General features: G+C 44.6%; 1 protein-coding gene across 3 annotated transcripts; it reads right to left on the bottom strand.

Annotated features, from left to right (window-relative positions):
• Nucleotides 1–585: 585 nt before the first annotated feature.
• LOC149301322 (uncharacterized) lies at nucleotides 586–10,690 on the bottom strand. Of its 3 annotated transcripts, none has more exons than XM_089484220.1 (4): nucleotides 10,644–10,690; nucleotides 5,898–6,057; nucleotides 4,936–5,056; nucleotides 586–1,335 (listed from the first exon to the last, which is right to left on the bottom strand). In XM_089484220.1, the coding sequence occupies exons 2-4, from the start codon at nucleotides 5,970–5,972 to the stop codon at nucleotides 602–604; spliced, it is 930 nt and encodes a 309-aa protein (XP_089340346.1). In that variant the 5' UTR covers nucleotides 5,973–6,057; nucleotides 10,644–10,690; the 3' UTR covers nucleotides 586–601. The 3 variants fall into 3 exon arrangements, with proteins under 3 accessions (XP_089340346.1, XP_089340347.1, XP_089340345.1); XM_089484221.1 differs by lacking the exon at nucleotides 10,644–10,690 and adding an exon at nucleotides 6,365–6,524; XM_089484219.1 differs by lacking the exon at nucleotides 10,644–10,690 and having other exon boundaries at nucleotides 5,898–6,170.
• Nucleotides 10,691–11,931: the final 1,241 nt, after the last annotated feature.

Below are 11,931 nucleotides of genomic sequence, written 5' to 3'. Positions count from 1 at the left end.
TCCGTTTTGTGCAAATTCACAACTTCTGCGCATCAAAGAGTCCAGTCTGTTGAAATAGCAAAGAACTTTATTAAAACACATAGTCAGAAATTCAGTGTTTAAGCTAGAACTGCCCTCCCCAAGCCAAAGAATATATTGAAACCCCCAAACCTAAAACTCCACCTTCTACCAAACCTAGCCCCCACCTACAATTCCCACCATCTATCCCCCACTTTGCCATCCCTCTCACACGCACAATCTCTCCCTGCCCCAGACATTCGAAGAAACTGGATCCCTTTCTGTTACTACAGGTCCCCAACTTTCTTCAGCCAACATCCCACAAATTCCGAATGCTATCCTTGCTATTCTAGCCAGCCGCAACAAACCCCAGCCCCCCATCTAACTAACCTAAACCACGACCCATAATCCCCCGCCAAATTTATAACCCAAAGCAATTATCTATACTAGTAGCAATTAAAACCTAAACTTTACTAAACATAACTTTAAAACATAAACAGACATATGGACAGAGAAACTGTGCAAATAAATTCATATGGGCTTTTTAGCACCGCTGGATGGAAAAAATATTATTGTATTCCATCTTTACAAAAATAATGTTCATTCACTTCTTGGGTTTGTGTGGCTTCTCTCCTGTGCTGCCTCTCTGGTGACTGAATAGGCCTGACCTCCGAGAAAAGCATTTTCCACACTGCTGGCATTTGTGTGGCTTCTCTCCTGTGTGGACTCTCTGGTGTCTCACTAAGTTTACCTTCAAAGAAAAGCATTTTCCACACTGCTGGCATTTGTATGGCTTCTCTCCTCTGTGGATTCTTTTGTGTGTCAGTAGGTTTGACTGCTGAGAAAAACATTTCCCACAATGCTGGCATTTGTATGGCTTCTCTCCTGTGTGGATTCTTTTGTGTGTCACTAGGTAGGACTGCTGAGAAAAACATTTCCCACAATGCTGGCATTTGTATGGCTTCTCTCCTGTGTGGACTCTCTGATGTCTCGCTAAGTCTCCCTTCAAAGAAAAACAGTTCCCACAATGATGGCATTTGTATGGCTTCTCTCCTGTGTGGATTCGCTGGTGTCTCACTAAGTTTACCTTCAAAGAAAAGCATTTTCCACACTGCTGGCATTTGTATGGCTTCTCTCCTGTGTGGACTCTCTGGTGTCTTGCTAAGTCTCTCTTTGAAGAAAAACATGTTCCACAATGCTGGCATTTGTATGGCTTCTCTCCTGTGTGGACTCTCTGATGTCTCGCTAAGTCTCCCTTCAAAGAAAAACATTTCCCACAATGCTGGCAGTTGTATGGCTTCTCTGATGTGTGGACGCTTTCATGACTGACAAGTTCTTCTGTAAAGAAGGAAAATAATACTGAATATCAGAGTTAAGAGAGGAAAGTGTTAGCCCAAGATTTAGCCCTACGTTCACACCTCCCTATTTGATATTAAATTAATAAAGTTGGGGTGGGTGACCTGAGCAGGACCCTGTCGCAGATGCCCCAAATCCATGAAACGATTATATCCTTATCCACAGGAGCTGGCAAAGAAGAGATTGTGGGGGAACTACCTTGAGGTAATCAGTTGAAGCAGATAGTCATACAGACTGTTGAAAAAAGATTCCTTTAAACATGTGTAAAATATTTTGATTGAAAAGTGGCATCATATCCTGTGAGACGGCCAGAGAGTCCTGAGTCTGAGCACATGGTGTGATGCAAGCCAACAGCAGAGGACGCTTCATGCTGTGTGGCACCAGGAGATGGATCACAACCAATACACAATACAGGACACATGTGGATTGCTGTGGATAGGATTGGATTGGAGTTGTGTATAGAAGAGATGGTGAACATGATGGAAGTCAGAGAGGAGAGCTTGCAAATATTTTGATTATATTGCAACTCAAGATAGAGAACCTCCAAAGACTCGGATGAAATCAACTGTGTCTGTGACTTATTTTTAAGTGTGAAATGTGGCCAGTGCATTGCCAATACCTGTATCTGGAACGTTGTTTCCATACTGTGCTGTGTTATTGTTGAGCTGCATCTGGGAGCATCGTGCTCACATTGCGCTGTACATTGGCTTGTGAACGGAACTGGAATTCAGAGCAACAAGGACCTGAGGATCGGTGTGGTAATCCCTTATGTCTGAGGTATTGGCAGCTAGCACCCATTGCATTCAATTTGATTTTGGACCATATTTCCCCCACCCAGGAAACTTTCTAAAACGATTTAAACCTTATAGAAAACTCGGGTTCTGCCCACTAGCAACCATTTCAGTATAAATATTGCAGTCCAGTTGCAGACAGACACTCTGTTGGTTTACATTGCTAAACGCCTCACTACACTCGCCAGCTCCACTTGCCATGGGAGTTACTGACTTCTCTCCCCATTGTGGACCCTCAGCAATTGGAATCAAGTTCCGTCTAGGTTATGTATTACCATTAGCAAAGCCTAACATCTATTCCGCACTCCCACCTTTGTTACCTAGTTCCTGTGTGTTTGTGTGAACACCTATATGTGTGTGCATGCGTGTACAGTGCACCTGTGTCATACGCAGGCACGTCTGATGCGGATTTCAGCATACACTAAAGCCACACTGGGAAAAGGGGCGGCATGCCCCATAAGGGTTAATGGCGCCTGTGCGGAGCCCCATTCATTTATATAGGGCTCGAGAATAGATGGGATCCCCCTAACACCGGGGGGGGGGGAGATCAGGAATGGGATGAGTCCCCAGGCCACTGTTGCCCCAATCTCTCCTTTGAGCTAAGTATGAAATTCCCCTGAAAGCATAGCACTTGGGAGTGTCCTCCCCAGACTCCAGCATTTCGGGTAACAAAGGGCCTCTGGAATCACCCATGGAGCTAAGCAAGCTCAGGTTGGAAAAGAAACATTAGACAAAAAGGCATTTTTGTGTTGCCCTTTCTTCTCTTCATAGACATTAGTCATAATTTCTAAATGGAACCCCTTAATATGTTCGAAAACAAGGACAAGGCCGGTTCTCACCAGTTCGGTTCTTAAAATCTGTCAGGTTGGTGGCTGCCTCCCAATCCCCAAGGCCCCTCTCCTGGCCCTTCCCAGAGGTCCCTTCCTCTCCGCACAGAGCTAGGAGATCCTGGCTTTGCTCCATCCTTCCCCTCCTGGCTCCCATCTGCCAGATCCCCGTCCCTTTCTCCCTCCGCTCTCCAACCTTCCCTCTTGCCCATCTGCACTGCTTCAGCATCTCATTTTCAGCCTCTCTTCCCTGCCTTTCTATTTTTCACTTTCCCTCCGTCTCTCTGTTACAGACACAAACCCACAGAGTGTGATGCATAAAAGGGATCATAGAGTCATAGAGCTGGAAGAAACCGCAAGGGCCATCCAGTCCAACCGCCTGCCATGCAGGAACTCTCAATCGAAGCATCCCAGACCATCCAGCCTCTGTTTAAAGACCTCCAAGGAAGAAGGCTCCACTACACTCCGAGGAAGGAGTGTGTTCCACTGTCGAACAGCCCTTACTCTCAAGAGGTTTTTTCAAATGTTGAGGTGGAATCTCTTTTCCTGTAGCTTGCATCCACTGCTCCGGGTCCTAGTCTCTGGAACAGCTGAAAACAAGTCAGCTCCCTCCTCAGTATGACATCCCTTTTAGGCCCATTTGTTGAGAAAGGCAGGATAATCAATATACAAATAATTCATTGGCAAAGGCAGAGCAAGGGGGCTGGGACCTGGACTCCAATTTTGGTGAGGGTGAAGTGCCAGGGAGCAGCCCTAAAACAGCCCTAAAACATCTATAAGACAGGCATGGACTACTGATGGGGTTGGAGGAGATCTCAGGGGCAACCCCACATTGTATTGCGGGGGGGGGGGGGGGGCGGAGATGAAATAATATTTTTCCCCTCAAGATCCCGAAACATCCCTTTGGGGAAGTGGAGGCCATTTTGCCACTGTTGGGCCCTCTCTGAGCCATTGCAGGCCCAAGGGGGGCTTTCCCCTAAGAAGACTCTTCAGAGCCTTAAAAGGATGGAAGAGGGGCCAAAAGAGGTAGGAAACTTGCTCAGGGATGTGCTGAGTACCATTTGGGTGAGAAAAGCATTAATCTCCATGGCTTCTTCCCATAAAATCCTAGAATTGGCAGTTTAGGATGGGGTTATTAGAATCCTTAGAGCCTGGAGAGCAATAGTGCCTCACTGAACTACAGATTCAAATATTCTACAGGATGTTGCTATCACAATTAATCTAGGCTTGAAAGGGATCTAGGACTCCTAGTAGACCGCAAGTTGAACATGGGCCAACAGTGTGATGAGGCAGCTACAAAGGCCAATGTGATTCTAGGCTGCATCAATACAAGAATAGTTTCTAGAACAAGAGAAGTAATAGTGCCACTCTATTCTGCTTTGGTCAAGGCTCATTTGGAATAATCCTGTGTCCAGTTCTGGGCCTCACAATTCAAAAAGGATATTCACAAATTGGAGCATGTCCAAAGGAGTGCAACCAAAGTGGTGAAGGGTCTGGAAACCATCAAGCTCTATGAGGAGCAGCTTAGAGAGCTGGTTATGTTTAGCCTGGAGAAAAGAAGATAAAGGGTGGATATGATCTCCATGTTTAAACATTTGAAAGGGTGTCCTGTTGCGCAAGGACCAGGCTTGCGTTTTGCTGACACCGAGAAAAGGAGACACCGCAATGGATGCCAGACACATTGAAAGAGGTTCCACCTAAACATTAGGAAGAACTTTGTGACAGTAAGAGCACTTTGACAGTGGAATATATTCCCTTAGAGTTTGGTGGAGTCCTCTTCTTTGGAGGTCTTTAAAGAGAGGCTGGATGTGTATTCCTGCATGGCAGAAGGGGGTTGAACTGTATGGCCCTTGTGGTCTATTCCAACTCTATGACTCTATAATTCTAGTGGAACCATAGCAACATGATAATAATGAAAGGGCCCTCAGTCTTTATAGAAAGAGCCATGGATTCAGGTTCCTTACCTACAGAAGCCACATTTTCATAATTGTCCATCATTACAGAATTGTACAAAAGTTTCTGTTTCGCCGTCAACAGATTCCATTCATCCTTGGAGAAATATACTGCCACATCGGCAAAGGTCACCTGAAATAGAAAATAGCCCTCATCCAGAGAGTGACAAAGAAAAGGGGAGGAAAGCACATGGTGCTTCCCAAATGTTATTTCATCACTTCAGAAATAAACTTTAAATTCTGTTAGCAAGCAAAAAGCTACTGCCTTTCAGATCAGTTTGTCTTGAATCCTTTCAATATAACATACAATGTAATAAACAATATAATTTAGGCCATGGCTGGGATATTGAGGATGGATTAGGATACTGACTATCCCAACACATAGAGTACATTTAGCCACAAAAGAATTATGGTGCATTTAGCCATTTCTTGCCACATTTCAGAGGCAAATGTCATTTTAAAAAAACAGTTTTGGGGAGCATTCTGGACTTGAAGGCCACTGGGCCACCCCCAATTTAGATCCAGAGATGGTCTCCCATATCCCCAACATTTCACAGACAGGAAAAGCAAGGCACATGTGGACAAGCAACACCAGAAGGTGGTGAGGATGGCCAAGGTTGTTTAGGAGGAAGATCACACAAGCTAGGAAGGGCACAGCAGTTTGCTTTTGCTTCAGCCTCCTGGCAAGGGAAGACCCTGGCAACTTATCTCCTCTCCTGTCCCCATTTTTGAGTTGATGGGGTGCAAACTCCTTGGAAGTCACTTTGCAGCAACCCAAGGCAGCTGAGGAGAAGGGGCAAAGTGGGAGGAGGAGAGAGAAACCGCTACATCTTTGAAAGCCCCTGAAAAAGTGGGGTGACAGAGGATTAACCAGGACTTTCTCTGCCAAATTGGAACAATATGTTCTCCGCTCACTTTCATGAACAGCCCCAGCAGTGACACAAAGGAAACTAATAGTCAGGATGTCAACTCACCAACGAGTTGTTGTACTTCGACAGCCTCTTCCTCTTGGAGCCCAACTCCCTCTGCTTGGCCTCTGTGTTGGCCATTAGGTTGTCCTGGTGGCCCTGCACCTGTGTCTCTTTCAGCAAAATATGGCCCAAGGCTGTGTAGAAGGAGACTGAGATGAAGTTCCTGAGAAAAGAGACTAGGGTTAGGCTTGATTTGTCAAGACACAGAGAACAGCATGCTGCTAGTGAGATACGCAGGTGACATATGCCTTTGGGCCAATGCAGAGGTGGGTATCCCCTTCCTCCCTCTTCACCAAACAAAGCCCTCTGGACCTAGCAGGGATTCACTGCAGCTCGCCTACACAACAGATACTCCATGTTAAACGCTTTTGACATTGCTGTGTTGCGCAGCACGTGAGGCAACACGTTAACGTATGGCACCAGATTCTCCACCTTGACTGTAATCAGTAGCTTGTGAGCTGAAGAAACACCTGTCGCTTTCTCAATGAGCAGAGACACTGTAATCTTCTCTCAGATCAGGCTTTTATTCATATAAGAAGTTCCACTGTGTACAACACTATATACATCGACACCATCCACCATCCACACCAGTAACAACCCACTCTGAGGCTCACACTGTCTGACTCTTCCTCAGTGACAGTTGAGAATGACAGTTGACAGTTGCATCAACATTCCAATGATGCACTGTTTAAATGCTGCCACTAGAGCTGTCAATGACTCCCACAACAGCTCCACCTAGTGGCCACATGCCTGTCATTTCCTCAGACCTGTTCACCATGGTCCTGACACTCCATGCCTTGTGAGAGTGGAGGGGGGTCAGGGGATGGGAATTGGAGAGGACCCTGGCTATGTCCCTGTCGCTAGATGTGAAATGAGCGCATCATCTGCTGAAACCTCCTGACCTCCCCAGTGGCCCTCAGAGGAGAAGGCCTTCCTTTTGCTTCTGGCTAGAGAAACACAGCTGCATGCTTCTCCAACACTCATCAGGCATGGAATGAACATGGAGCATGGCTTCCACAATTCCCACTTTTCATTTTGTATTCCTTCTCATTTCACATCTATTTTAAACCTCTCCCTCATTCGACGATAAAGACACCATTGAAAAATCTAGGCCAGATTCTTTAAGTTTGATCTCTAGTTTTCCTTGCGATTCTTTCAGTACATCCTTGTATCTTAACCATAGACTTTTCTGGATACTGTTCCTCCCAAAAAGAGCCTCATGTGACGAACACCATGAAGGTATTTTGGGACATATTCTACACTTCTTTTCCCCCCAGATCTTCAATACAGCTTTTCTTACGAAATGATTTGTGCTTTCTTTATGAACTTTCTCTTTGCCGTAAATTCGGGATCCATTCCACCCAAATCTTAAATGTTCACCCTCCAGACATAACAATTGTTCATTCTCTAACATAAACCATTCTCTAATCCAAACTAAACAACAAGCAGCATCATAAAGTTTTCTTTTTGGTAAACCCAGCCCTCCTCTACTTTTGTCATCACAAAGTAGTTTTGTTTTTATCCTGGCTCTTTTTTTATTCCTTTTGCCATAGAGTCAATGGTTTTTCATTCTGGATGATGGGTATCGCTTGAAGCAGAAGCAGTATTTCAGGAAGGAAACTCATTTGGATCAGTGATATTTTTCCTAATAGAGATAAGTGTAATTTCCCCCATATTTCTAGGTCTTTTCTGATTTCCTTCCTTATTGTCTCATAGTTATTGTGAAACTGATCTGCGTTTTTATTGGTGAAATTTATTCCTAGATATTTAACTTTCTTTCCCACTTTAAATCCACTAATTTCTACCAGGATTTGTTCTTCCTTTCCTCCATATTTTTTGTTGTTGTTTTGTCTCTGTTTACTTTTAGTCCCGAAACATATTCCAATTCCAGTATTACATCCATCAATTCCCTTATGCTCTTTTCTGGGTTCTCCAGGGAATACAAAATGTTGTCTGCAAAGACTCTCATTTTAAACTCAATGTATGTTAATTTTTATTCTATTGATCTTATTTTCTAATCTTATCCTATTATTCACACTTAAAGGATCAGAATGAACAAAAGGGGTGATAGTGGGAAAGCTTGCCGTGTACCTTTAGAAATCTTAAATTCTTCTTCTTCTTTTTATAGCTAACAGTTTGGCTCTTTGATCTTTATACATTGCCCCTATCTTAAATAAGAAGCTCCTATTTCGATTATTTCAAGTGTCGCAAATGACATATCCCATCCTAGGTTATCGAAGGCCTTTTCTAAATCGACAAAGTGCAAACTTTTTTCCGTTGTGCCTTTCTAAATATTCAATTATATTTAAGACGTTTCGTATGTTATCACTGAGTTGTCTGTGGGGGAGAAATCCCGATTAGTCCTTGTGAATCCAGTCTTTAAGAACTTTTTTGAGTCTATCATAGAAAATAATTTATAATCCATATTTAATAAGGAAATTAGCCTATAGCTCTTTACCTCAGTTGCATCTATATCTTCTTTTAACCGCAAAGTTATATTAGCTTGTTTCCATGTTTCAGGATAATGGTTTCCTTTGATGGCATTTATCGTTAATTTGAGTGGTGTTAACAGTCGATCCTCAAATACTTTATGATAACTGGCGATGAAGCCATCATTCCTGGTGTTTTCCCTTTTTTCCCTTTTTCTTATTACTTCCATGATTTCTGCGGTTGTCATCGGTCCATTTAATATAGTTCTTTGTTGGTCTGAAAGTGGCTTTAAGTTAGCTTTTCCCAAAAACTCCTCTATTTTGGCTCTAGACATTTGAGATCCTTTATATAATTTAGCATAGAATTTTTGGAAGACCTTCTTAATTTTATTTTGGACAGATGTTAATGTCGAATCTTTCTTTATTTCCGTAATCGTGTTTTGTTGTTTCAACTTCCTTATTTTATTGGCAAGCCATCTTCCTGGCTTGTTTGCTGGTTCAAAACTCCTTTGTTTTAGATATCTAATTTCTGCTTCTTCTGTATAGGTTTATGAGGGAAGATTGCATCCTGGTCTATGCTAATTTGGGGGATGTGAAGACCTATGGAAATTCATTTTATAAACCCAGTGAAACAAATATCTCACAAAGCTCTAGTAAACAACATGTACACAAACAGTCGGCACACAAAGGACTCACTGGCGCACTGTGCGTCTGGGGTCTGGAAATCCAACTTCCACCTTCTGGGAGGACAATGCTGCCAGAGACTGCATTTGGGACTTTATACCTGCAAAGCATGCTCACTCTCTCAACTGCAACCCTTCCACACAATCCTGGACTGAAACATTTAAACAAAGGTCCTCTTTCAGCTCCAGGAATAAAGGCCTACCTGCACTGCAAAGACCCTGATTCCTGCAGCCCTCTCCTGCAGTCCTTTATTGCCGGAGCTTCCCTGGGTCAGAGGCTGTCTCCTCAACCGTAGAGAAGGGTTGCTCTGAGTGCGAAGGAGGAGGAGGTCCACAGGGCTGAGGGAGGAAAGGCAATGGGGAAAGGTCAGTGCCAATGGCCATGGAGAGCAGAAGGTGGCAATGCCTAGGAACCCCTCTGAGTCCCAGCCATTCTAGGAATGAGTGGCAGGAGTGAGTCCAGGGCGCTGAGGGGGTCTCCTTTCCCAAAGTGGGGTGGAAAGAACTGGTTCCCATGGGACTGTGGACCTCCATGACCTGTGAGCAAATCTATGGGAGACGCTGCCTCAAAGAACTTTGGAGGAGTCTCTGGCTGCATGGCCATCTCTTCGGAGGACTTGGAGGGCAGAATGGGGCTGACTGTTGGGCCCTTGGGGCTCCCTTCCAGCCCTAGGAGCCTACGAAGCCTACCTTACAAGGCTGTTGTGGGAGTTAATCACAAGACAATTACTACACAAGAATGGCCACCTTTTAGCAGCTTACAATAAAAATATCCATACAATACAATAAAAACATGTTTCATGATCTGCCAAACCCTAACCCTAACACTCCCATCCAAAACAAAATGCCATTAAATTACTGGATAGTTATTTAAAATTATTGGACAGTTATTGAAACAGTTATTAAAAACAGGGATAGTAGTCAAAGCCCAATGTTTGTGAAGAATAATGATAATAAGGCTTGTATTAAAACTATCCTCCCCATTTCTGATCCCTTTTAAAACCCATGTTCCCCAGAAGGAGCAGAGCTGTGTAATATGAAAACCCTCTCTGAAAAGAGACACAAAAGACACACAAAGGGACACACTTCCTTCCTTTTGGCCCAAGGAGCCTGGCTTCTTCCTGGCTCTGGAGCCTCAGGAGAGAAAGAGAGGCCTCTGCTCAACTGAGTCACAAGCAGCACAAAATGGCGTCCGGAACACAAAATGGCCTCCAGAACACAAAATGGCCGCCGGGACACAAAATGGCCGCCTCTGGCTCAGTGCTTGGCAGTGGTCAGTTTGAGGCCTTCAGGGAAGCCATAATGGAGGATGAAAGGGCCCCAAAGTCGGAAGGGACCCCAAACAGGATTTCCAAACCTTAACAACACTTAAAATGCCAAGCCAAAAGAACATTCCTAGAGTTCCATAAGACAGAGCCATGGCCATTACGGTGGGGCACATCAAGAAGGCCCAGGAAGGTGGCATTAATGATGATTAAGGTGTGGCAGCAGCTCCATCCTCTGCCCCGCAGGTCTGATAATATCATCATCAATCATCATCATCATCATCATCATCATCATCATCATCATCATCACTACAGCATGAGAGCCACCATTAAAAGCATTAAAATCCCTTTTGGGGAGTCCCACTCTCCCACCTTCAGAGAGAGTGGCCCATGCCTAGAAGGACTGCTGGGCCTCCTTCCTCCCCACCTTAGTGGCAGTGGCCAAAGGAAAGCATCAGCAGCAGTAGACCCAAGCCAGGCCCAGCCAGCCCTCAGTGCAGCAGTGAAGCCTAGTGGTTCCAGGCCTTGTCTCTCTGCTGACCCTCCCTGTCTGTCTGTCTCTCTCTTTCTCTCTAGGACACTCTGCTCCTCTCCTCGCTCACTCTTCCACGCATAGAGCTACATAGAGAAGCTGAAGCTCCGCCTCTTCTCGAGGCTGGCCAATGGGGGCAGAGCAGCTAGAAGACCCTGCCCCTGCCTGCCCCAGACTCACATTTTGCATTCCGGCGGCCATTTTGTTTTCTGGTGGCCATTTTGTTTTCTGGCAGCCATTTTGTGTGCTGCTTGTGACTGTGGGGAATAATGTTCCAGAACCTCCTCTGACCATTGGCTTCTCTTTCTCTCCCTGAAGCTTTAGAGTGATAAAGAAGCCAGGCTCCTTGGGTCAAAAGGAAGGAAGTGTGTCCCTTTGTTGTCTTTTGTGTCTCTTTTCAGAGAGGGTTTTCATATTACACAGCTCTGCTCCTTCTGGGGAACATGGGTTTTAAAAGGGATCAGAAATGGGGAGGATAGTTTTAATCCAAGCCTGATTCTTCTTCTTCACAAACATTGGGCTTTGGCTTCTAAGAGGAAGACTGCCCCCTCTTAGAAAAAAGGACAAAAGCAGCTCCTTTGGGAGGTTTTAAAAGCCTCCCCAGTTTTCTTACTTACTAAGAGATTTTTACTCATGAAGGAAGTTGACAAAGCAGACCATCTCACATTACCAAGAATAAACAAACAAATATAGACACAAAGAAACAACAACAAAAGTAAGGATTAGACAGAAAAAAGAGCTTATTTTTTGAAAGTAAAACCATGATTAAGAGGGTAAAAACCAGACTTGGGTGCTTCGACCCTTTTACAACCAGCTCAGGCTGTATCTGCACTGCAGAAATGTTCCAGTTCGAAACTGTGTTAACTCTCCTGGCTCCTTCCTGTGGAATCCTGGGATTTGTAGTTTCTTGCGGCACCAGAGATCCAGAGCCACCCCAAGGCAAGGCTCTCCAGGGCTCTCTTGGCCCTCCTTTGCTTGCAAATACTGACTATCTCAGGGAGTCTCTATATTAGAGCATCAGGAAAACTTTTAGGTATTCTTAAGGCTGGGAAATCCTGTTTGGGGTCACTTCTGACTTTAGGGATGTTACATCCTCTATTATGGGTTTCTTGAAGGCCTCAAACTGCC

Source organism: Sceloporus occidentalis, unplaced genomic scaffold (assembly GCF_023333645.1).
Source record: "Sceloporus occidentalis isolate IW3139 unplaced genomic scaffold, rSceOcc1.0.p SCAF_21, whole genome shotgun sequence".
NCBI classification, from domain to species: Eukaryota; Metazoa; Chordata; class Lepidosauria; order Squamata; family Phrynosomatidae; genus Sceloporus; species Sceloporus occidentalis.
Note: the sequence above shows the minus strand (reverse complement) of the source record. Positions and strands in the feature narration are given on the sequence as shown.

Excerpts from the sequence above, each read along its gene's own strand:
- LOC149301322 (XM_089484220.1), bottom strand. The coding sequence starts at position 5,972 with ATGGCCAACACAGAGGCCAAGCAGAGGGAGTTGGGCTCCAAGAGGAAG. Across the intron at positions 5,057-5,897 it reads CGAAGTACAACAACTCGTTG|GTGACCTTTGCCGATGTGGC; the intron begins GTGAGTTGACAT and ends TTTCTATTTCAG. Across the intron at positions 1,336-4,935 it reads TGAAAATGTGGCTTCTGTAG|AAGAACTTGTCAGTCATGAA; the intron begins GTAAGGAACCTG and ends CCTTCTTTACAG.